General features: G+C 51.7%; 1 protein-coding gene across 1 annotated transcript in view; it reads right to left on the reverse strand.

Moving 5' to 3' along the window:
* The window catches only part of KSR1 (kinase suppressor of ras 1), a 146,241-nt gene that overhangs the window by 60,902 nt on the left and 60,089 nt on the right, over window positions 1-25,250 (reverse strand). Inside the window, 1 exon segment of the mRNA XM_046677675.1 lies at window positions 6,272-6,412. Coding sequence (XP_046533631.1) covers window positions 6,272-6,412 — 141 coding nt within the window.

The raw sequence follows: 25,250 nt of genomic DNA on the forward strand, positions 1-25,250 counted from the left end.
GGTCTGATGGCTGGGTAAGCATGAAGGCATCTCCCAAGCTGCCTCCCACATCCACGGAGGAGGAGTCCAAGGTCCCACGTGTCAGAAGCACCCACAGAGGCTCTGGAGATCTGACTTGGGTGTGAGAGGAGGAAGCGTGCAGAGTCCCTTCATCCAGACCAGAAATGAGCAAGGGTAACCACTGCCCTGGGGCCACTTCCACGTCCATCCCCTTCCTTCATCCACCAGAAAGGCATCATTTCCTGTAAATTTTATAACCACAAACTAGTGGCCAGGGTTTGAAGACAAAAGCTGAAGTAATATTTAGAGGGATAATTAATCCTAAAGGGACAGACCCCAGGCAGGCAATACCGTAAAGGAAGGAGGAGACCGTACACATATATACGGCTCCACACGTGTACGACGCGTGTGCTTCCTGAGGGAAAAACCAGGGCCCCAGTCACGGAGCCACAAAGGGTCAGGACGAGAGAGAATTCAGAGGCCAAAGGGACAAATCTCACCAGACAAAGACCATGCCCAGAGGCCTTGAGGAGCAGCCCTGGGGCAAATTATCTCCGGGGTATTGACTGCAGCAGTCCTGGGGCCCTTCAGCACTGACAGCTCAGCAAAAGGAAACTGCTGGACTTCATACATTCCTTCCCAAAAAAACCAAACAAGAAAAGGACAGATAGCTAGAGACCCTGTTTTAAAGTCTGGCATCCCCAGTGTGCATCCCACGGTGACTTTCGTTCATTCCTCAGTCACTCCATCCCCGGGCAAATATTTGCCAAGGACTTTGCACAGGCCAGGCGCCATGCTGGGGCGCCCAGGCCAACACATTCTGTATGTACCTCTCTGTGCGCAGGTGGGCACCCCTCAAACAGAGCCATTCCTGAGATGCCTGAAGATATCTTACCTTTTCCTAGTCTACTGTTAAAGAAGAATGAGGTGGATTCGTATGGACTAACACAGAGACGAGATTAAGACTAAAAACCTGCAGAGTGATATATATTCTATGAGCCCATAAAAAGGGAAAACACATTTGTATGTAAATAAAAACAATGTGGGACCCTGGATTGGATCCTAGAACTGCAAGAGAACATTAATAGAAAAACTGGTGAAATCTAAGTAGAACCTGCAGTTTGGCTAACAGGAATGTACCAGTGTTGTTTTCTCAGTTGTGACAAATGTACCGTGGTAACATACGACGTTAACGATGGCGGGACTGGGTGAGGGGCACAGACGGGAACTCTGCACTGTCTCTGCCACCGTTCTGTAAATTTAACACTATTCCAACAAAAAAGGCAGCCCCCATCCCACTCCCCGGTCAGCCGGGGCTGGGATTACTGGGAGAAGCAGCCCTTCTTTCCAGGCTTCAGAATACTCTGGCTGGGGCCTAAGAACCAACGCGAGATTTAGGGGGAGCCAAGCAATCTAGAGAAAAAGGGTCTGGAGAGTTTGTTTGGGAAAGATGGAGTGACACCTAGCCAATGGTTCCTTGTGGTTCTTAAAACCCGGGCAGAAAGCTGTCAGCCTGCTCCCCAGGCACCCCGAGGCAGCAGGGCTCATCCTCCTCCAGCGCCCAACCCCCCTCCAGCCTCATTTCATCTGCTCTGCTGGTGAGGATGGTGAGGACGTGTGTGGCCCTTGGGACCAACAGGGGGATGGGAGGCGGACACTGGCCCAGCTCCAGTTGGTCCAATGTGCAACCTTCTGTCTGTCTCAAGCCCTGGCTGACTCCCACTGCCTTTGGATTCAGAAAACCACCTCCGGCCAGCCCCTGTTCACACCCCTTCCTTTCACTCCCGGTGTGCAAGCCTCCAGTGGTATCTGTTGGGTTTGGCTCCCTCTCACTCAAGAATAACAGCAGCTGAGGATGAGAGGTGAGGAAGTTGCCTGAATTTTCCCTCCTCCACTCCAGGGAACACCACAGTGCCTCCAGGTGCTTAACCCTCACAACTGCCTCTGTGAGCAAGCGGCACGTGGGTTATTCCCCATTTTACAGAGCGGGAAACTGAGGCTTAGAGAGGTGAAAAGCTTTGGCCTGGGTCCCAGAGCAAGGCCGAGAACTCAGGTGTTCCCCAGAGGAAGGAGAGAGAAGCGGCTGAGAGCGAGGACTGAGAGTCAGGTCTGAAGGGACGCCTAGCTCTGCTCCTCACGGCTCCGGGATCCTGGGCCCCAGCATCCTCAACTGTGAAATGACGCCTGCTCCATAGGCTGTTGGGACAACTGGATGGAACAACGCATGTAGAGAATGTGGCACTACACACTGGATGTGCTCTCTGTATGTCAGTTTTGAGGCAAAATGAGCAGGACGCTCTGAGGGGCCCCAGGAGCCCACAGCGGTCAAGGTGCAGCCCAGTAACCAGACTACAGAGGCCTCCCCGAGAGGGCTGGTCAGGCCACTGGAAGCATGACACAATGAATGAAGAGGTGTCAATCTGGTCAGAAGGGGGGCTGCCAAAGAGGCCCAAGGACTCCTCATGGCACTGGCCCGTCCCAGCCTTCCTGAAGAAGCCCTCTCCCCTGGGGGCACCACAACTCTCCCCAAGCTCTTTCCAGAGGGTGACTCATGGGCAGCTGGGCATAGCCACCTGGGAAGGAGGATATTTGGGGCTACGGTCCCAACAGTGGCCTCTCTTGTAGGACTTGAAAAGCCAGGCCTTGGAGTAACTTGTGTCACCACCCACTCGGGACCAACCCTTGACTCCTAGGGACATCTACCATGTCGTGACAAGATTCACTCTTCCCCTCCTCAAACAAGTGATGGTCATATCAGGCCCAGTACTCAGCAGGGGTTTTGTGGCAAACGACCCAGAGCAGGTAGGTCCCTATCTCATGGAGCCTGTATTCCAGTGGGAGAGTAGACAGACCACACACAACAAGTAAGTTAGACTAACTCCAGAAAGCGACCAGGGTCATTGAGAAAAATCAGCCAAGGTGCACTGTTAGAGAACAAAGGGTGGGCGTGAGCTTCAGATCAGATCATCAGGGAAGACTGCTCGGAGGAGGTGGCAATGGACGTGACACTAGAATGATGTTCACGGGATGAGCCAAGGAAACGCACTACAGGAAGGGGAAGAGCAAGTGCTAAGGTGGGATCAGAGAGAGCAAAGGGGAGAGTGAGCGAGATGAGGTCAGAGAGAGGCAGGGGAGGCCAAAGCCTGTGAGGCACCTGGCATTTGTTTGGAAAGAAATGGGAAGCACTGGATGTGATCCAATTTATGTTTCTTAGTGGTTTCTCTGACTGCTGTGTGCAAAACAGAATGAAGTGGGTAAACGATAAAGTAGGGGGACAGTTAAGGGGCTGCTGCAGGGTTTTGGGCAAGAGAGGAAGGTGGGCTGCCCTGCAGTGCTGGTGGTGGGCATGGAGAGAGGTGGCCAGGTCTGCAGTAGGTCCTGGGGCAGAGCCCACAGGGCTGGATAAGGGACTGCACATGAGTCAGGACAAGGGAGGAATCAGGGATGGCCTCTGGGGTTGTGGCTTGAGCAACTGGGTGGAGAATGCTACCCTGTCCAGAGATAGGAAGATGGGCGGGGAAGAAAACGTGTCCGTGTATATGGAAGGGGAAAAACAAGAGCTCTGCTTGAAACGTGTTCGCTTCTGAGCCGCCTCACGATCTCCAGGTCACTGGCGAGGCCACTGGGCAGCTGGAGAAGCTCCTGCTGTCTCACCCTGACCCTCCATTCCCACATGGCTCTCTGCTCAGACTCTGCCCCAGTCCTCCAGGCCACATAGCATCCTGGTTCCCAAACCACATCTGGCATTCGGGCTCTCCTGCCTGCCCGACCCCTGCCTACAGGTGAGCCTGCCCCTCATTTAGCACCCAGGTCTGACACATCACTCACAACTTCAGGATACAAATGTCACCTGACTCTATCCGCTGTGCTTCTGGGCCCAGCTGGAAGACCTCTGTCCCGGCTGCCACCACAGGGCTCTCCAGGGGCCAAGCAGCACCTGCAGCCAGCCCCCATGGTACCAGCTTGTGCCCTGGGCACACCCGGCTCCTCTCTCAAAGAGAGATGGATGGAGCTGAGTCTCCTGCACTCTTCAGACCTCTGGAAATCCCAGGGAAATCTCTCAAGGAGCTAAGCCATCTGCCAAAGATGTTTTAGGCCCAAGAAAGGGAGTCCAAAGGCACAGTTTGGAGTTTGGCAGGCATGGGTCTGAACCTCAAGTCTGTCCCCATTACTAGCTCTGGGACCCTCAGAGACCCCTTGGCCTCTCAGAACCTGGTGGTCCTCATCTGTCAAGGAGGCACAACGTTGGGCAAGTCACTGCCCTTGTGGGGCCTCAGTGTCCTCAACTGTAAGAGAAGCTGCTTTGCATCTCTGAGATCTCAGGGCCAGGAGGGGAAAAGACGGGGGTTGGCCTGGGGGGCTCAAGGGACCAACCAATTCTCCACAGTCTCCACGGCCATGATTTGAAATCTGATACCAGGGATTCAGTGGTATGTGTTCCGATCTCCTTCCTGAATGGCAGAAGACTGTCAGGCAGGTAGGTGGGTGGGTGGGTGGGGAGATGGATGGAGAGATGCAGCGTATTATACATAAGACATGCGTATGTGCACATAACTGCTAATAACGCTCAAAGAACTTCCATCTCACAAAGCGGTTTCAACCTTCACATCGGCCACCTCCTTTCTGCCAGCTTCTTAAAAGCTGGTGTACACCACAAATATGAGGGCCACTGGGGCCAGGGCCCGGAGCACGTAAAGGGCTGAGAGGCTCGCTGGGGAGCCCCCACTCACCCCTACCTCCTCTCACCCCCTCCCCCATGACAGGAGCCTTTTATGTTCATGTCACTTCCCTTCCAGGAATCTCTCCTAGGCAACATTCCTAAATATACCAATAGCTTCATAAAAAATATTAACCACTATGTTATGTTTAATAGCCAACGACCTAACCTCTGCCTGGTTAGCTACATCACATCTACTCAAACGTCATGCAGCCGCTTAAAAACAAAACGGGGGGTTACTAAGAATGAAAATACAGGGAAAAAGTGTTAGGCAGCAGATCAAACGATAAGAGTCCAACTAAAAAACTGTTTATTCAGGACGGTTTAAACCAGTGTTGCCTAAGAAAAACCTAATGCAAGCCACATACTTAAGTTTTACTTTTTGAATAGCCACATTTTAAATATATGCAAAATTAATTCAAATAACATTTAGCCTAATATATCCAAAATAGTGTCATTTCAATATATACCAAATATAAAAAGTTACTAATATTTCACTTTGTTTTTTCTGTACCAAGTCCTCTGAATTCAGCTCTTCTTTGAATTTATGTCTTCGAAATTGGAGCACATCTCAATGTGGACTTCCATGCTCCAAATACAAAATAGCCACGTTGGCCAGGGACCACCTTACTAGACAGCACAGTCTAACCTATTAGAAAATTTTAAAACATTTAAGTATTAGGGAAAAAAAGACCACAAGGAAATATCAAAATCTTAATGATCTGAGATTTTTCTCTGAGTGGGAATACATATGTGAATTTTCGCTCCTCTTTCTGTTCTCCAAAGTTCTATATATAATGAATTCATATTGCTTTTAAAACAATAGCAAGAGTCACCCTTTTTAATTGTGGAAGAGAAGCAAGACACTTAAAAGAGCTGACTGGCTGAGCTGCACCTGCCAGGCACTGACTTATTTATGCCTCACAAGCACTGTCCTGTACCCCTGACACCTGGCAGAGGGTACACTCTCCATGCACACTGCTTGGCTAGTTGGTTGGTTAGTTGGTGGGTAGGTTGGATGGATGGGAATAGGAAACAAAGGAGGGAAAACAGTATACTGTAGCAGTTACAAGGGAAAACTCAACTCGGTCTCTTTGCTTCCAAATCCCAAAGCTACCACTTACTAGCTGTACGATTCTAAACAAGTTACTGAACCATTCTGAGCTTTAATTTCCTCAAGTATAAAGCAGCAATCATGGTAGTAATTCCACAGGGTTTTTTGAGAATTAAGTGAGATTATCTAAACAAAGTGTTTTAAATAGTGTCTGCTGCACGCCAATGCTTCCAGAAATCTTGGCTGCTGTCATTATGGTGAACCAATGAATGAATGGGGTGGTCAGGCTGTCTGGCTCATAAAGCAATGGCACCCAGGCACATGCTGAAGCCACATTTACCCTGGGTCCCTCCTGCTGCTGCTGTCCCCTTCCTGAGAGTAGACAGCATCGTCCCTCAGTCCTAGCCACAGTGGAACCAGCCCTCAGGTTTGTGTGTGGTCCCTTTGCTTGACCCCCCCACACACCCACGCCCAACTTGAGCTCCCCACAGCCCACTTACCTGCACCACCTCCGGCCTCACGTTGAAGGTATAAAGCCAGTCACTGAAGCGAGGGTAGCTGTTGAGCTCCGAGGTCCTCTCACCAGGAGCCACGCTCAGCTTGCACTGCCGCTGCTTGCAAATGTACCGGACCAGCTTCGCCTGCAGGGAGCCCAGGAAAGAAAAGGCCAGTTCATTCGTGGCACATGCACATGGCGGAACCGAGCACGCTACAGGGGAGCTCTGGCAAACACGAGAGCAGCGCGATAAGGACAGGAGCTGCCCGATTCCCATTTGCTACCATTCAAACAGCAGTAAAGCAGGACCTGGGGGAGGGAGGAGGAGAGGAGAAGGGTCTGGGAGAGCCAACCCAAGGCTGGCTGACACTACCTCCCCTTGGGACCACGATCCTCAGAGAGTAACAGGCAAGACTGGTCAGAACACCGAACTGGGTTAAACATAAGAAGGGCCTCCCACCTAGGGTTTGGGGGTCAGGGGAGGCTGGGCGAGTCAGTAATTGATGATATGGAAGATGTGGGGGTTTGGAGAGGATGAGTAACCCTCCACCTGGATTCTTCCAGCCTAGAATCAGACTGGCTGGGCTGGGGTCTGGGAGCTCAGGCACATCCTAGCCCTGTGACCCTGGACAAGCTACTCAACCCCCTACCCCCACAAAAGCCTCAGTTTCCTCCTCCACAAAATGGGAATAATAACAGAGCCTCCATCTCAGGGAGGTTGGGAAGAAATGTAGGACTCAGTGCGCGCCTGGCACACAGCAAGCGCTCTGAGTGCCAGTCGTGCCTGCTGGGCGGTGGCATTATTGGCAAGGGTCCCTGACTCGAGCCTGCCAACAGGCATCCAGGGACCCACACCCTGAAGTGTATGCAAACTTCAGACATGTGAGTCTGTGAGTTTTCGGGGGGCAGAGTGTCCCCAGCTTTCAGCAGACTCTCAAAAACCTGAAACTTCAAATAAAATAAGTTTAAACAAGGACAGCCTGGCTCAGGTCACCCTGGCGCTCTGACAAACCCTGGGCTCCGACCAGGTGCCCTGCACTGCACTGAGGAATGCAGAGCAGGGAAGACGGTGGGGAGGGCACAGCAAAGGGCTGAGAAAAAGAAGGGGAGGTGGACTCGAATGTGTGGAAACGAGCACGAGCACGCAACCCGAAGAGGACTAGGGAGCCCCCTGGCTCGGCTGAGATCAAGTGACCCAGAGACCCCGTGAGCGTTGCTGAGATGCTGACAGGACTCTAGTGGCCTCATATTGGGGACTTTCAAGTTTCCTTAAGAGGCAAGCACCACCTTCACAGCCTTATACAGGAGCTGGCCACTTGGAGCCACTTCCTAGTCCTGCTGCCACCCCCCAACCCTGGGGGTTTTATTGTTGTTATTAATTCATTCCTTTTTCTTTCATCTGTAAATGCCTCAGTATATTTCTCTAAAGAGTGTAGACTCTTTTTGTTAGCACTGTCACAATACCAAAAATTAACAGCAATTAATAATTTAAAATTTCAAATATCTAGAAAGGTTCCCAGTTTCCAATTAGAACAGGTGCTCTTAACCATTTCTGGACCATGGACCCCTTCAGCAGACTGGGGAGGCCCAGGATCCTTTTCCTAAAAATAATGCTCTTCAATGCATAAAACAAAACACTTAGGATTACCAAGGAAGTTAATTACATTTAAATCCATTTATCGAAATATTACTTAGAATTGTGAGAGTACTAAAAGCTTCTTGAGTAAAGCATTAAATAATATCTAGCAGTGGGTCACATAACTGTCACAACCATGCAGGTGTGACAAGTATGAACTGCTTTTTCAGATAACTCCACAACTGTAACGTGATAGGAAGACAGCTGTCATTTCTACTGGTGATCGAGTCACACAAATTATTTGCTAAGATGACCATGACTTGTTGCCCACATCCAAATTGAAGAACATGCTAAATTTCAATTAGGGTTAATGAAAATAAAGGTACAATTTTTTCTAGATCCAAATTCATAGCCCCCCCCCCCCCCGAATTCTATCCACAGATCCCAGGTAAAGAACCCCTGTGACTAGAGGGGATATGAGGCGTGAAATGAAACCCATAATAACAACAAAACCATTGCTTCTACATCAGCCTTTCTGAAATTTCCCCCAGAAATTCGTTTGGTCCCAGGCTCACAATCTCCTAATCCCAGGGGTGCTAGCCCTCTCATGTGGCCCCAAACTCTCTTAAATCTTACTATCTTCAAGGGGCTCGGTGGCAAACAGGGACAACTGCTAGAGAGGAAACACTGAGTCAGAATCAAGATACTTCCACTCAGTTGTATAGTTTTTACGTTTGGTGAAACCCAGACAGAGGCAAACCCACGGCATTCCTGCACCACATGTCCTCGGGGACCCAGAACAGACATTGCTAATCAAACTTTGAGCAGACATTGCTAATCACTTTCTGCTGAGGCTAGCAACTCAGGAAGTGTAGTTGCTGTCCTATTCTGGAGCCTTAGCCCTGGGAACATCGGCAGAGGCTGAAGCCAACAAACGTGAAGACATGAGTGCCGCTTTTATCCTATGGGGCTCAGTAGAGGCACTCATGTTCCTCATCCAGGCTTACTCCACTCTGATCCATCCCTCCTAGTGTGACCAGAGGCCAGTTCCAAAATCAGGGCCCCGACCTTCTTCTCCAGGCTCATCTCCACGCCCCCTACCCGTGGCCCAACACCGTGCTCCAGGCAGACACTCACCTAGGAGCTATTTCTCAAATGCTTCCTGTCCTTTCCTACCTGCTGGGCCTCTGCTCAAATGATCTCTTCTCTCCTCCAGCCACAGCATCTTGGCCTGGGCAAGAACTCCCAGGCCTAATTTGAATTCCCCGTACCCCCTCCTCGGTGTGTCGTCTACACCTCTGTGGGAGCCCCTATCACAGTGGGGCTCATATTCGAGCTTCCGACCCGGTCTCTCCCAACAGATGTGAGCTCCCGGAGCAGCAGACATAGCACAGGCTGTGAAGTTGAGCAGAATCTGGGTTCAAATCTAGGTTCTGCCATTTACCAGCTGCGTGACCTCGGGGAAGTTCACTAACTTTTCCGAGTCTTGGTTCTCTCATCTCTAGAACAGGAATGATGATATCTAGCTCACAGGCTGTGGGAGAACTGAACTATCAAATGGAAACCCTTCAAAAGACTAGGTTTGCCTCCCTATTATTATACATCAGGGCAGGGACCGCGTCCGCCTCACTCATGACAGCCCCACATGCCTATTACTGCACCTGGCACGTATCGTGCTTAAAAATGCCCGAGGAAGGAAGAGGGGAAGGAAACACATGGGCCTTATGCTCATGTTAAGATGTTTCTCACAGGCCGTCCTTCTCTCCACTCCAAACTGCTCTCGAACCACAGCTCCAAAGAGCTGGCCAAAGACAGGACAATAAACCAAATAACAGCGAAATCAAAGCCATTCTTTTCTACGTTAACCAAAGAGGCTGGGCTGCTGGCATGAACATCAGTAGCAAAGAAGGCCGTCCGTCACTGGCATGAGAATTTCCAGGGCCAGACCTCTGGGAGCTGATTAATAACACATCCATTCTGCAAAGGACTTTGGCCATCCCAGGTCAACATCGAGATTGGCCAACCCAGCCTCAGCAGCGAGTCAGCGTTGGGGCTTTCTCCGCTTCAGAGCCCTCCAACATCCTCAGGCCTTTTCAGCCTCAATGGCCTCTGGCAGGAAGGCTCTTCTCAGTCACCCCTCAGCCTCCACAGCTCAGCTTAGACATCCATTCCTCCAGGAAGCCCACCCCAACCCCGTTGGCCCTGCTCCTTAGCCGCTGCCCTTCTCCTCCATCAGATCACACATCACAGGTCTAATATTTCACTTGTCTGCTTCCTTCTTTAGACTGTGAACTCCTTGGGGCCAGGTCCCCAGGTTACCACCAGATCCCCAGAAACCAGCACAGCACCTGGCACATGGTTTGCTATTGTAAAACCTTTGTTGAATGAATGGCCAGATGAACGCACAATACATTTGATAGCCCTGATAGGCACACACATTTACCAAAATGACACTGGAAAACAAATGCCACTCGGGCAAGTGCTGACTCGGAGGCTGAGAGTCTCGAAAACTAGGGCAAGTTCCCCAGGAGGGAAGTGAGTGATTTCTGTTTTTAAAGGCTGTCAGAGGTCCCTGCTAGACAGCCCCAAGGAGGCCCGTGGTAGGACTGTGAGAATCTGAAGTGATGTCACACTGCCCCCTTTTAACACCCCATAAGCTGGGACAAAGAAAACAAGACAACACAGTGCCTTGTGGCCCATTTGTCAGCAAGTCCCGTGTCCCAGCAGCTGCGATCTCCCGGAGCTCGTAAAGAAGACACGACCCCTGTAGGTTTGGGTTCTGCTGAGGGAGCAAAGCTGTTCTCAGTCACAAAGGATGGAGGTGCCTGGCGCGCAGCAGCTCCCATCGAGCAGAAGGTTGCTCTCAGTTTTCGGAAAGCCAGTTGCAGTCACAGAAGCACCCAGAGGCTACTTTCCCAGAGAAACCGCAGTGGGGCCTGCCAGCCCAGCCCCAGGGGCCTACAAGGGGACCTTTCATGGGTACTGTCATTTTCTCTTAACCACAAAACCACAAGATATAAATTTTCCGGCACAGAAAAGCACCTGGGGTTTCAGCGATGGGAGCAGCAGTAAGAGTCATTAACACTCTGGCCGCAGGGGAGGACCCTGGGCTGGAACCAGTCTCACCCCTACTCCCAGTGTCCTTTTTTTCTTGAGTGCACGCCCCACCCCTGCCCAGACACTCAGCCTGGTTTACAGAAAGAGCGAAGACATCAAGTCAGCCCGCAAACATGCTACCAGACTCAACGAGTGTCCCAGGCTGAAAGATCTAGGCTCTGGTCCCAGCTCCAACATTTAGATCAAGGATCTTGGGGAAACGCCCCTTAGCTCAGCTGCAATCTCATGGCCTATAGAAAGGATATCATTTTATGGAAGTTGGGGCCAAGGGAGTCACTATCCATGAAAGTGCTTGGAACAACCAAAAACTAACAATAAAAAAACTACAGCTCCTGCTATGTTACTGCTGGTTACTCCAACCATATCCAAGAGGCAGCATAGCTCTGGGAGGAGGAACCCTAGTTCTTGAGACAGACAGACCTGGCCTCTACGCTCACTCAGTAGAAGAACACAGATTTAAACTGTTGGCCTCAGTTTCTTCACCTGTAAAATGGGGTTGATCTACCCCAAGACTGTTGTGAAGATTTACATGAGAAAGCATGGATGTGGAATGTTCAGCAAAATGCCTGGAACAAGGAGAAGGTGCTTGATGGCAGCTGCAGTGGGTGGCATACTTATCAATTAAATCTTCCAGTTCTCCCTGGGCAATAGGGGAGAGGTGGGTGGGATTGTGCCCATTTCAGAGAGGGGGGTTAAAGAAGACCCTGGAAATTGGTGTTGGCCTTCAGGACAAGGCTGGTGGGACTCACAGATCTGATGCATTTATTTTAAAAGCATGAGAGCCAAGACTGAGCTCACCGGTTGACTCCAGGGAGCCTGAGCCCTCCCTCTGATCGGAGTGCTCGCACCTCCACTGTCAGCACCAAGACGTGGCCGGAGTGGAGCTGCACTGACTCCGGGAATGTTGCTCGCCCTGACGAGCACCGGCACACCTAATCCGGCATCCTGATCAACCTCAAATGCAATCTGCCATCCCCGGCTGCTCCGGGCGTGACTCTGACACAGGCCTCCTAAACAGAGGCTGCCGTGAGCATCGCTTCTGTGGAGGTGAGGGCTGTCAGATGGCCCTGCAGAGCAGACAGCTGTCAGAGCTCCCGAAGCACCTGCCACCGAAAGAGAAAAACTTCGCAGGGAAAGGAAGCAGCTCTCAGAACTGTGAGGGTCGCGGGAACACGAGAGGCCTTGCACGTCTGCCTCGCTCAAGGCGCCCAAGCACGGGGAGCACAGCCTCTCCCGGGGAAGGCTCTTTCCTCGTCACTCTTCCTTTATGTTTGGGTCCAAACCTGCCTCCCTGTAGCTGGCACCGTGGCTCCCAGATTCACCCTTGAGGGTGCATCACAGCCGTCACAAGAAACTCACGGGCCTGGCTGATCTGGGACACCGGACGCGCCTGTGGCCACAGAACCAGCATCCCTCGGAGGCAGCCCCCATGGGCTGGAGGGGTAGCCGTCCTGCCCCTAGAGAAAGGGTGACGCTGGCTAAAACAGGCATCCTGGTAGAAGGTTTTCATAGGCTTCCCAGGGAGGCTGGATGGGAGCCAGCCATTGTGCGGGACTGGCAGGGCAGTGCAGTGGTAATGACCAAGCAAACATTCCAGCTGGGTGCACGGGTGTGCCCATACCTCCTGTTTACCACCAGCACCTGTTCTGACTGGTCGGGGACCATGCCACCATCCGTTGACTGCTCCATCCCCCTAGCGGGAAGCACAGGCTTAACAGCCAGGCAGACCTAAGTTCCACTCTGGTGCAATCACGTACCAGCTGCGTGGCAGTGACCCATTTACTTAATCTTCGTTTTGTCATCTATAAAGTGGAGAAAATAATACGGGCTCCAGAGCTGAAAATGCACTGTGGGATTCATGGATGCAAAGTGCTTCATCCAACATCCAGAACACACGAAGTGCTCACTGGATAGGATGCTGTCAATATCAGTCCTGCTCAGCCAGCAAGCACGGCCTTGATAAGGAGGAGCATGGAGACTTTTGGCCAGCGCCTTCTGGATTACATATCACCCAGGCTTTTGCACCTCTGCAAAAAACACGTCCTTCCAAACAACTGACTTTGCAAACAAAGTCAGCTGCACCCTAATCCTGCAGTGCTTGGGATGGGGAGGTCCCTTCTGTGGGCGACCCCCAAATCTGTGATCCAGGCTATGGAAGTGGCCAGATGGCAAGACGTCTGTCACCCTAGCCCTGACTCAGATAGTGGCTGCTGCAGGACTCTGAGCAGATCGTTGCCCCTCTCAGTATCCTGGCTCTTCCCGTCTCGAGCAGGGTGGCAGTGCAGTCTATGGAGACAGACATGACAGATATTGAAATATAAATGGACAAATGAATGCCAGGCACCACTGGAGATGGACATCAGATCCCCTTGTACAGCAGCAGGCTCTCTCAATGACGGAAATCACATCAAAACTCAATTATCAACCCTCATAGTAATGATGACCTCTTCTCTTTCAATAGGACCGCATCACCTCTTCTCCCTGGATGGTCAATGAAAATTCCTGGAGGTAGGGACTGCAAGAGACCCCCGACAGCGGAGAGTGAAGTCCTGACTGTCACACATCCCCAAAGCTGGCAATGTCCCTAAGGATATCTTTCTTCCACAAAACACAGTTGCATGCAACCGAAAATGGCGCAGATCCTTCCAGATTCTTGATGGGAAGATGCATTCGACATCAAGCAAACAGATGCATTTCGACAAACAGAGCCGTGTTGCGATGCGAGTGCTGGGCAGGCTGCTTGGCTCACTCACTGGCTATGGGGGGTCCACCCACCCTGCAAAGAGCCACACGCAATTCTGAGTCCAGCCTCAGCACAGGGACAAGGACAGCTCATCACTTAGGGTCACTCACAGTCAAACCACACGTGCTAAACCCATGAGACGTAAAGGTCTACTTTATATTCCCATCTTCCAAGTGAGGAAACCGAGGCACCGAGAGCTTTGTAACTTTCTCAAATCATGAAAGGACTGAGACCTCAACCCAATGCTCTGTTTCTAGGTACCATATCATCTCCTAAAATAATGGCTCCTGCTACCCGCCCCCTAGCTCATCCAAGCTGTCCTGATCGGCACAAGCAGGATGGCAGTGGCAGGGTCTGCCTCTCCTGTGGCCTGAAGCTCAAAATCCAGCAGTGCCCAGACCATTCTAATAAAAGCTGCAGACTGCCCCTCACTCTCCAAATGTGCCCAGTCACAGCACGGGCCACCGCCTCTGGTCCTGATCTACAATTACCTACTCTCCAGGCTATACTCAATCCCTGGCTCTAAATTCATTAAAATTAGCCACCATCCTGCCCGGCACCTGGGGTTGCCCCTTCCAGGAGATCTGAACATGCTTTGCAGAATGAGGCGAGGCACCCACATGGCCACTCCACACGTCCATCTCTTCCCCTCGCTCACTCAGTCCTCCAGCCAGCAGGTGCAGTTTTCGGACCAGCCTCCAGCTCACCAACACCTATGGGAGCCTGACTCCTTCCCCTCAGGCAGGCAGCACTGTACCCATAAGAGGACCTCCACAGCAGTCTTAGCTAGTGCCAGGTCCCTGTCTACCCCATCTCAAGCTTCAGAAGTCGCCAAAGCTCTTACAATTTACTCCAGCCTTCCCTCAATGGTTCCCTGAAGCAACCACTCCTTCCCCAGCACTGCTGGCTCTGCCCAGGCCTTGGAGCTGTTCCCCTTACTTCTGCCACCTCCTCCTCAAAGCTGGAATACGCTTCTGGGGACTTCCTGCCAGCCAGCCAGCTAAGCAGTCTGGTCTGGCTGCCATGGCCAGTGTGTTGCAAAATGATTTCTGAGAATTTAAGGAGGCCTCTGGGGGGTTGTGATGCAGCTGACAGCTTCACACACAGCACGGGCCGACCACAGCACTGGGCTCCAAGAGCACCAGCCACAGCCCTTGCCCCCCGCCACTGCCGAGCCTCATGGGGCTCTTGCGGGTACCCAGCGGGGCTGCCGTTGGCAGGCAAGGGGCAGAGCGAGTGAAAGCACCAGGGAAAGTGGGGCGAGGAGAGGAGAAAGTGACCTCAATTCCCAAGCTGGACATTTCGCAACCAGCATCTTTCGCCTGTCTCCATCCTGTGCCCGTGCTCTCCTGGGGAAGCTGCCAGACAAGTGCATTTGTGCAGAGACAATCTCTCTGCCAAGCCTCCCACCAGCAACTCTGCCCTGACGTCAAACTCGGAGTCGGGGAACTTCAAACACAAACAAACAAGTCTGCCCCAGACCACAAGTGGAGCCGTTCCCAAGGAGGCCAGGGTGAGAGGACCACAGCTGGGAACTCAGGGCTTCCTGCCCTTCCTTGGCTCCAGTGGGGCTGCGGACGCCAGGGCCTGACAACAGGCTGCAGATGGGAGGTTCAAACCCAGGCTGAGACAAAACAGGATCCATCTTTCTGATGGGTGTGAGTGCCCGTCCAGGGCCAGCAGAGCTGTGAATGCAAAAGACCCTGCCCAGAGGCGCTGATATCTGTGCAATTAGCACCCCCATTAGATAACATCACCCATTCTAATTGCTCTGGTACTAACTACGAGCAGGCAGGGAAGGGAGAGACCGATGTGGCTTAGAAGCACTCACGAAGCTTCCTAGGAAAGATGGAGTTTGAGCAGGGCTAGGGTGGACAGCCACCCTGAGTTTTCTCAGCAACACCTGCCATCCCAACTCACGGTCCACTGAGGTCAAGAGACTTAACAAGAAAGGTTTTCAAGAGGAAGGCATTCTCTGACCTGAATATCCTAAGACAGCTTCCCTCTGAGGAGCCAAGGGCAAGTCAAATACACATGCTCTCCAGAAAGCAATCTTTACCTTGAAAAGCTGGTGAACGAACGAACGGTCTCGGGGCTGCCTTTCCAGTTTTGCTTCCTGCCTCAATTCAATCCTATAAGCCCCAATGCCCCACATGTTTTTTAGAAGCAGTGGTCCTTGGGGGCTGTGGGGACAAACTGGACTAAATCATGAGAAAGCAAGACGCTGGCTTCATCGCCCAACTGCCCTGGGCCTGAAGTGATCGCACAGGGAAGAGGAGGGGACCCTCCATCCGCCATCCATTCCATCAACAAGTGGTCAGTGAACTTCTTCCTGACGCCAGGCACTGTGAGAGGCGCCAGGCACTGTGAGAGACAGGCACAGCAACCTGGTGCTTAAGCTGGAGGCACTCACACAAGTGGGGGTGACAGATGTGTCCACAGACTGACTGGAGGATGGTGGGGAGCAAAGAAGAGAAGCAGGCATGCCCCACTTCTGAGCTCCCTCACAGCCCCAGGGCTGGGTGCTTCTGCTGGGAAACCAAGGGGAGAGCAGGTGTCAGGAACCACAGGTGTGGTGTCACCCACAAACCAGATCCTTAATCGATGCCGCCTTTGCCTCAGCTGAAATACTTACTCCACCTGCCTGTCTGAAGTTCACCAGGCCCACAGAGCACGGCTTAGCCCTCAACCCCTCAATTATAAGAAGTAATCCCTGAGAATTCCTGACACTGCACACTGGAGGGGACCTGGGTGTGAAATATCAAGCAAGGGCCTAGAAAAAAGAGGCAGAGGCCGCACCTCACGGTGAAGGTGGGTTTCTGCCAATGGGCCCACGTCCTTACCTATCCTTAAGACCTGGTCCCCTCGAAGCCACGAGAAAGAAGGGAGGGATGCGGGATGGTGAAGCACTTCACACTCTGATTTGAAAGCACCTGCTATGAGTCGGAGATGGTGCCATACGCTGGGGAGACAGAAGGAACTTCCCTTCCAGGAACATGACTGTTCGCCTAGCAACTCAGGTCATCACAAAAAAAGATAAAGGGCTGTGCAGGGGGCAAAGGGCAGGGGGCAGGTGAGTGCCTCGGATAGCAGGGGTCAACTAACGCGATGGTGACCCTGGAATGGTGGGTGCTGCTCATTATCCACCTGACATTCACTCCTGACTTCTTCCTCACTCCCAGGCTGAATTTGTCTGGGGCAGCACTGGGCCCGGCGATGAACTGGTCTGAGTCAGTACTTCTCCACCCTGATGTCACATCCACATATCTGACCTGGGATGGGGTCCTGGCATGGCCATCGTGATGATCCAGTCCCCACTTTCAGCTTCCCTTAAAGCTAGCTACATGTGACAGTTCTGGTCAATGAGGCACGAGGATGTGTCTGTAGGAACACTGGGAAAGTATCTCCTTTCCTCACAACTGGGGCAGTCTCTCGGGCTGCCCACCGTCCCCCTTCCTGCTTTGATGGTTAGAATTGCCAAGAGGCATCCAGAGCACCACTGAGACACCAGGACTGCCCAGCTGCAGAACCAACACATGAGCCACCCAACTCCAAACTTCTAATGGCAGGAGAATTATAATGACCTATTTGTCACATTTCTGTTACTTGCACCCTGAAGCAGTCCTTCCTGCTAATATTTATTAAGCCTGCACTATTTCAACCTCCTTCCAAAGCTTTTGAGGCTGACGCTTCTAAGGCTAAGGCTTCCCTGTTCACTTCCGAAAAAACCACAAAAGGAAAACGAAGGTATCCTTTCACTCTTCTTGGGACCACGTGCCACCCAACAGCATTCTTCCAAAGGTCCTTCATCCTTTCACAGAGCAGCTACTTTTTTATGAAGTCCAATTTATCTATTTTCTTCTTCTTTTGTTTGTGCTTTTTATTTCTTATCTAAGAAATCTTTGCAAAATCCACATTCACAAAGATGTTCTCCTATGTTCTAGAAGTTTGATAGTTTTTATTGAGGTCTATGATCCACTTTGAAGTAATTTTCATATTCCAGGACTGTTTACCACAACTGTGCACTGTTTTTTTTTATTGGATATTCCTGGGTGCTACGCACTGTATGTATATTGTCTCATCTGGTACCCACATTAATCCTCTGATAGGTACTATTATTAATCTCATTTTACAAATGAGGAAACTGAGGCTTAGAGAGCTACATATACTTGAGAAAGAAACCTAGTGTCCTATAGCCCATATAGCATCTTATAGTACCTTTGCGTCCACTACACGGGACCTGATGTACAACTGGACATTTAGCCCGAGTGGAGAGGCAGAGAGGTGTGGACCCCTTGTAGTTCTAATAACCTGCCTGATGTAGCTGATGCTGAGTGCTTGCAAGTACGATCCCCAGCTGCACCCCCGCTCCTCGGAGGACACGAGATGACCAGCCTCCAGGGGTGGGCACAGTGGGGTGGGGGTGCAGCAGGCTGGTAGCATCTTGCACTTGTAGAGAAAAGAATGGTGGAAGAACCCCTGCTCTTGGCAGTAGATGGTGAGAGCTATTCTTCCCCATTCGACAGTCACAGGATCATTTGAGCCTAGGATACAGGTATAGACTACCACAGCAGCTTAGAGACGGCCACCAAGAATTTCACACTCCTCCAACAGAAGGTCTATTTCCTTCTCACTTGAATTGGGGCTGGTCTGTGGCTGCTTTGACCAACAGGAGAGCAGAAGGGTCTCCTGGAGCCCTGACGACTCTGCCGGGGAGACCACATGGAGAGGCTCTGAGCCTGCTGGAGAGGGAGGGCACGCCAGCAGAGCCCAGCCATCTCCGCCAAGGTGCCAGGCATGCAAGTGGGGCCTCCGTGGGCCCTCCAGACCAGGATGGCTGATGTCACATGCAGCATGCCACCTTGGTGCCACAACAGAGGTGAGTGTACTGCTGTGGGATCCCAAGGAATCTGGGTGTAACTGTGGGGCAGGGCGGCTGAGACCCTAGGAAAGCATCAAAGAGGAGTTAATCCCCAGAATGAGTTCAACAGGTTAGGGTGGGGCATGGTGTGTGGCACACAGACAGTGGGTCAGGGGCAAGGAAGGCACTCCAGGTGGGGGGCATAGCATGAGCAAAGACTAGAGTCATGAAAGAATCTTCTTTTAAAAAAGGCATAGCAAGTAGCTAGAGACTAGAGGAGATGGGGAAGGGTGGGAGAGCAAAGTCAGCCAGGAAGCAGGGTCAGCTCACGCAGGTCCCGGAAGGTTCTGGAAGGTCCCAGAAGGCCACACTAAGACATCTGCTCTCAATCCTGCAGGCGTGGGGAGGGAAGCAAAGAAAGAAACGTGATCTGCATTTTTGAATGATGATCATCCTGGAAACCATGTGGAGGACAGATTGAAGTGGGTGTGGAGAAACCAGAAACAGGAAAATCAATTAAGAAGCCACAGCAACTCGGCAGATGATGAGAACAAAAGGTAATGTAGTTCGTGGCAGAGCGGGTGGAAAGGAAGGGGCAGATTCTGGAGATGTTTTATTAGCATTTTTATTACAAGGACAAGACTTCCCTGCTTGCTCGTCCAGGGAATTGCTGGCATACCAGCACCCTGGAATGCAGGAAGCTGAAGGGCTGATTCCTCCAGCAAATGCCAGCGCAGAGCCCCCTCTGAGTGATTTACTAGAAATGGGAGTTCCCGGGGGAGGGGCCTGCTACTGTCAGAAGCCTTTGGCCGAAGGTCCAACTTGGCAAAGGCATCTCAGCCCACAGGCAGCTCTCAGCCAGGTGTCTCCCCACTTCTGAGCTCTGCCCCTTCCCCACCTCCTGGAGGGGAGGGGAGGGGAGAGGGGGGTCCTGCAACTTCCAAGAACAAAAGTCACTGCTCCAACAGTCCCATCTCCAGCTCTTCCCTGCAGCCCTCAGAGGCGGGTCAGACAGAAAGAGGCTGGAGAGAGGCTGCGTTTGCCAGAGTGGCCAGACGAAGAGGAGCTTCTCTAGCCAGCCTGGGGCTGCTGGTTGAGGTTGAGATTGAGAGAGAGAGAGAGAGACAGAGGGAGACAGAGAGAGTGACAGAGAGAGAGACAGCGAGCTCTCCCTATCTGAACTGGAAAGATCATGGGGATTAGAGTCAGAAGACTCAAGTTCAAATCTCACCCCATCTCTAACCGCGAAGGGACCACGGGCAATTGACAGAATGTCTCTGAGTTTTACTTCCTCTGCTGTAAATGAGGGGGAAAGATCAGCCTCAAAAGATCTCTGTGAAGACAAAACGATATAGTCCAGCAGCTGGTATGTGGTAGGTGCCCAGCAAATATTTGCTCCCATCTCCCTTCTCTGCGGCCTTAATCGTGGGGAAGGCCATGGCTTTGACAGCTGACAGGGAGCCTGGGACAGGAGTTTGGGGGAGACCTCAAAAGGCAAGCGTCCAAATGCAGGTGTCGATGATTGATCTGCTGACATGTCTGCAGGCTCCCCATGAACAAGGAGGATGACCAGCCATGGAAACAAGCAGCTCTGAGCACAAGGGCAGACCAGCACCCATGCCCTTTTGACAATCCATTTTGTACAATAAAGATCTAAGCAACACCTCTGACACCAAACTACCAAGCAGAGTTCCAAATGAGACTAAAATGACCCACCAGTGACATGACCATCCATTCTTGCTGTGAAGCACACCAACAAGATGATTGTGTAAGTTTATGGATTCTTGTGCAGGGCACTTCACACGCAGTCGTGGCGCTTCACAGTTTATGGAGCACTTTGGGAAGACTTCACCTCATCTGCCCCCACCACAAACCCACTAGGACTATCTCCATCTCCATTTTATAGAGTTGAGAAACCAAGGCTGAGAGGTGAAGTGACGTGTCCAAGGCCACACATGTTTACTAGGTTGTGGCACCAGCTCCACACCCAGGGCTCCTGAGTCCAAATGTCAGTGCTCTGCCTACTACCCCAACCCCCAGGCATGCAGAGAATGATTTAAGTTAATATATTAAAACCAGGCATCCCGAAGCACCGAGCTCCACCAGGGGCACTCCCAGCTGGGAGCCCTCAGATGCCTCATAGGGAAGGGAGGCTGGGGGGCAGCTTGACAAGGACATCCACGCCTCTGTCATAAGGGATCTGCAAAGGGCTTCTCCACTATAAAATCGTCAACGCTCTCTTCCTAAGAGACCATTTTATCCAGGCAGACGAAGGTAAGGAAATATGGCGTTCGGGTGACATAAAAAAGAAATCAGACCTGGAACCCAGGAATGGAACTGCAGTGGGGTTGAGGTGACGTCAGCTCTGGGAGAGAGGAGAAGAGGGGACCACTCTCCCCAACACACAAGGGCCACAGGCTACAGATTCCTGCCCCGAAGCCCTGTGCACCTCGGTTGACACAGCTGTACCTGGGCTCCCAACACCAACACTATCATTATGGGGAGTGAGAAAGGGCTCAGATGACAGCATGTCACTGTTGAACTATCCCAGGAATGCCGGCCAGAGGCGGGACGGAGAGGGATGGGCTGGTTCTCGGCCTAGAGTCTGACAGATGGGCTCAAATCCCAGCTCCATGGCTGTCCAATTGCCTCAACTTGGGTTAAGTTACTCAGCCACTCTGTGCCTCAGTTTCCTTATCTGTAAAATGGGGGAATAACAGTATACCTTCCTGGGAGGGAGATGTAAAGTGCTTAGCGCTAGCCCTGATAGATTGTTAATACTCATCGTCAGCCATCCTTATCATGAACATTCCAGTATCTTGTTATCTTTGAAAGTAGTTAAATTCTGACTTGTTCACTGATTTAAGATTCTTAAACATGTTCCATGAATGAGTCCATTTAAATGGCAAACCCCAAGCTACTCTCATGTGTTCCTTGAAAGGGGGCAAATGTAGACAAGGCCAGATGAGGCTGGAACGCACTCACCGCAGAGGATGACCTTCCTGACTCTCGCTTGATTCCTGGGAGGTCAAGAGCAGGTCAACGCACAAGCGGGACTGTGCAACAGGAACCCGTGCGGGTGGACCGAGCAGAAGGGCAAGGCAAACCAGGACAGCTATTAAGATGCACGCAACTTGAGGAAGCAAGCCAAGGAGAGCCTGGGAGGGGCGGGCATGGCAGCTACCAAGCCTGGCACACAGGCTGTAACAGGAGCTGTCCTCCAGGTCTGGGGCACGAATGACGCAGCTCTAACTCAAACACACACACACACACACACACACGAATCTGCACACACACGCATACCCGCCGCCCTGGACAAGTTCTAGCTGAACAAAGAGGGGCCCCATTTCAAAATAAACAGAATAGGAGGGCTGCCCACCTCCCAAGAAATCAACTGACCACGACTCACTGAAGACATTAGATAATAACAGCTAACACTGACAAGGCGTGTCTCCTGTGCCAGGCATTGCTTTGTGCTTTACATATATGAAATCACGGAATCCTCATAACAAACCTGTGAGAGAGGCCCTCACACTCTCCCCGTTTTACAGAGGGGTAAACTGAGGACAAGCAGCAGTCCCAAGTCACACAGCTAGGAGGTGGCAGAGCGAGGATTTGAAGCCTGCTGGTTTAACTGCTGCATCATGCTCTAACCACAGGCCGTCTGACCTGGACTGACTCAGACGTTTGGGGCACAACTGTGAGCCAGGTCAGTGCTGAGCATCTTGGTGTGAGGAGCTTCATTTATTAATGAGGACTCGGAGGCCCGGGGGGCCAGCCCAAGGTCCCCCAGCTGGTCCAGAACCAACTGAAACCCAGGCGGGCCTGATGCCCCATGCCTCATTCCAACGCAGGGCACTGGTTTTGACCTTATAGGAGGCTCATCCCACACCCCAAACCCAGAATTCAGACAAGCACCCTTCCCACTGTGCGGACAGATATCACTGACACACAGCGCACAAACCCAGGAGGGGCTCTGCCACCCGGCCAGAAGGCCTGGGGGACCAGCAGAGCCTGGAGAGAATCCAGCAGCCCCAACTCCCTTCCTCAGCGCACTGTCCTCTCCTCCTCAGGGGCCTGCCAGCCACATCCTACTCCTTGACACCTGTCGGCGGAAAGAACCACAGTGAGAGCCCATTGCCCGTTCCCCGATGGCAAGAGTTGTGTGTAGTTAGCCTTCTGATGTAACAGCTTGAGGCAGAGAGATACACACGGGCGCTTGCATAAGACTGATTCCGCTCACCCACAGACCTCAGGGCAAGTGGCCGGCTCTGCAGGCCGGGGTGCCCTGTGGCCAACAGAGCAGAGGCGCCAGCAGTCCATGCCTGAGGTCCCCTCCGCCAGGCAGGGCAGCACAGCTCTCACGTTCCCAAAGAGGCGGCTCTCCCACAGCCTGTTCCCGCATGACACAGATACAATTTGCCCTCCAGGTGGAGGAGCGCTCACCCTGGCAGAGAATCCCAGCAAACCCCACAGGGCTCTGAAGTTCCTGAGGATCACGCCAATCAGGAGGGACTGCTGGCCAGGACTGGACCCTTCTTGAGATACAATGATATATTGTATCATTATATATATACAATGATATATTGTATATTATATTGTATATTAAACCACAAAATCCTAGAATGTTCTAAGATGAGAAGGGCCTTCAAGCTCCCCTCACACATGCAGATGGATAATCAACAAGGACACTGAGGTCCAGGGCAGGGACCTAGTCAAAGTCACACACACGGTCAAAAGGCAGAACCAGGATAGAGGGGTGCCCGAGCTCAGGGCTCCCATCCGGCGCTCTTGCCCCATGCTGGATGGCAGACGGCCTGGGTTCAACCTGCTGTGCAAGCAAGAAGCTTAGCTGGGCCTCTGGTTCCCTATTTTTATTTAGCAAATCAGGGACTATTTAAAGAAGTTTATGAATGCTAACTCATTTCACCGGAGGAGGTGGGTGTTAACACTACCCCCATGTGGGGATGAAGGTAAGACACAGAGAAAAAGTAACTGTCGGGGTTGGGATGTGAACCCAGGCAGTGTTACTCTGCAGTCTGAGCTCTGGACCTCTGGGCCACGCTGCCTTCATTACTGCAGCCCCTCAGGGGGCTGGTGGCATGTTCTCAGAGCTCAATGGCATGCCCTGAGCAGCTCTGTAGAGGAATGAGGCTGAAGACAACTCCAGGATGCTCCCATCCCAGCAGCCCACACAGGACTTGCCCAGGGAACACAGGCAGCAGATCCTACGTCTGAGACCAGCCAGAAAATGGACCCAGGTGTTCGCTACAAACTCTCCTGGAGAGTGTGACCAGGGCTCACCATGGGGGAGAGCAGCTTTGCCAGGTCCCAGGTCTGAGGCCCCTCCAAGAGCTCAGCCTCCCCTCCACTGCACCCTCTGCAGCCCTGGGCCTGAGGGCAGAGGAGGGGCCAGCCTGCAGGGCCGAGGCCCCCACACCGCGGGGCATGATTCTGCACTCTTGTGTGGCCTCGAGGCTCAAGCATTTGAGTTTTCTTCCTGAAAAAGGAAGCCATTTCTCAATACGTTGCTACACACGGATACTGAGAAACACAAACCAAGAGGCAAACGGGGCCCCAGCCCCACAGGGAGAAGGCGGCAGGCAAGGGCTGGTGGGGGTCCATCTGCCTGGGGACACAGCTGAAGAGACGACAAGGAAACACCATGCACGGGCTTTTCCAGCCCTGGTCACAGGAATGACACAGTGCCAAGAGGCCAATGACCCCACAGCAGAAGAGGGCTGGTTCTGGTAAAACCACTTAACAGTATTACAAAACCATTGATCAAGTTTACAGAAGCATGGGAAGTTTTTTGTGTTATTCTACTGCGTGACAAAGGCAGGACAAAAGAAACTGCAGGAAACAGCTATGTAGGAAAAAAAACCCTCAAACATTTTGCCTAGACAATGCACCTAAAAGAAAACACAGCAGAAATGTCAATCACAAGGGAACTAAGTTGAGAGGGAGGGCTACAGGTAATTTTTTTTTCTACTTTTTGGTTTTCCAAATGTTCTCTAATTACCATGTATTGATTTTATAAGGTAATTAATGATAACAATACATTTTAAATTGTTATAAGAGGAAAATGGAGGGTGGTGGCGATTCTCTTCCAGTAAGAGGAGAAAAGGCTGGGTAAGGGAGCCAGCGTCAACGTCCGCTCGGGGCCGCCATGCCCAGCCTTCCCACAAAGGCTGGAACAAAACCTCACTGATTCAGAAGGAAAAGAGCAAAGGAAGAAAACAATTTGATAAGACGGCCTTAGATTCATTTTGCTGAAATTTTTTTTTTTAATTTTTAAGAACAGGGTGCGTCCATCCATCCATCTGTCCGCTTCAGAATATCGAGTACCTGACTAGTTACCCAGTGATGAGCCAAGCCCTACAGGTAACACAGAAATGAGTAAGACCCATTTCCCACCCTGAAGACTAGATTCTAGTAGGGGCCAAAAATATCAAGTTACAACGCAAAAGGGTATCTGACAAGTCGTTTTAAGACACAAGCTGCTGTGATCATTCAGAGGTGAAAATAAAAATAACTTACGGCTTCAGAGAAATGACGGGTAACAGGCAGGGTTTGTGGGAGAGGTGAACTGTGTCTTGAAGGAGTGGGAGCCCATAGAAGGGTCAGGAAGGCAGGGCCAGGACCTATACATGCCTACCTCCCGGGAGAGTTACAGGTGGGAACAA

Source organism: Equus quagga, chromosome 11, assembly GCF_021613505.1.
Source record: "Equus quagga isolate Etosha38 chromosome 11, UCLA_HA_Equagga_1.0, whole genome shotgun sequence".
In the NCBI taxonomy this organism is placed as follows: domain Eukaryota; kingdom Metazoa; phylum Chordata; class Mammalia; order Perissodactyla; family Equidae; genus Equus; species Equus quagga.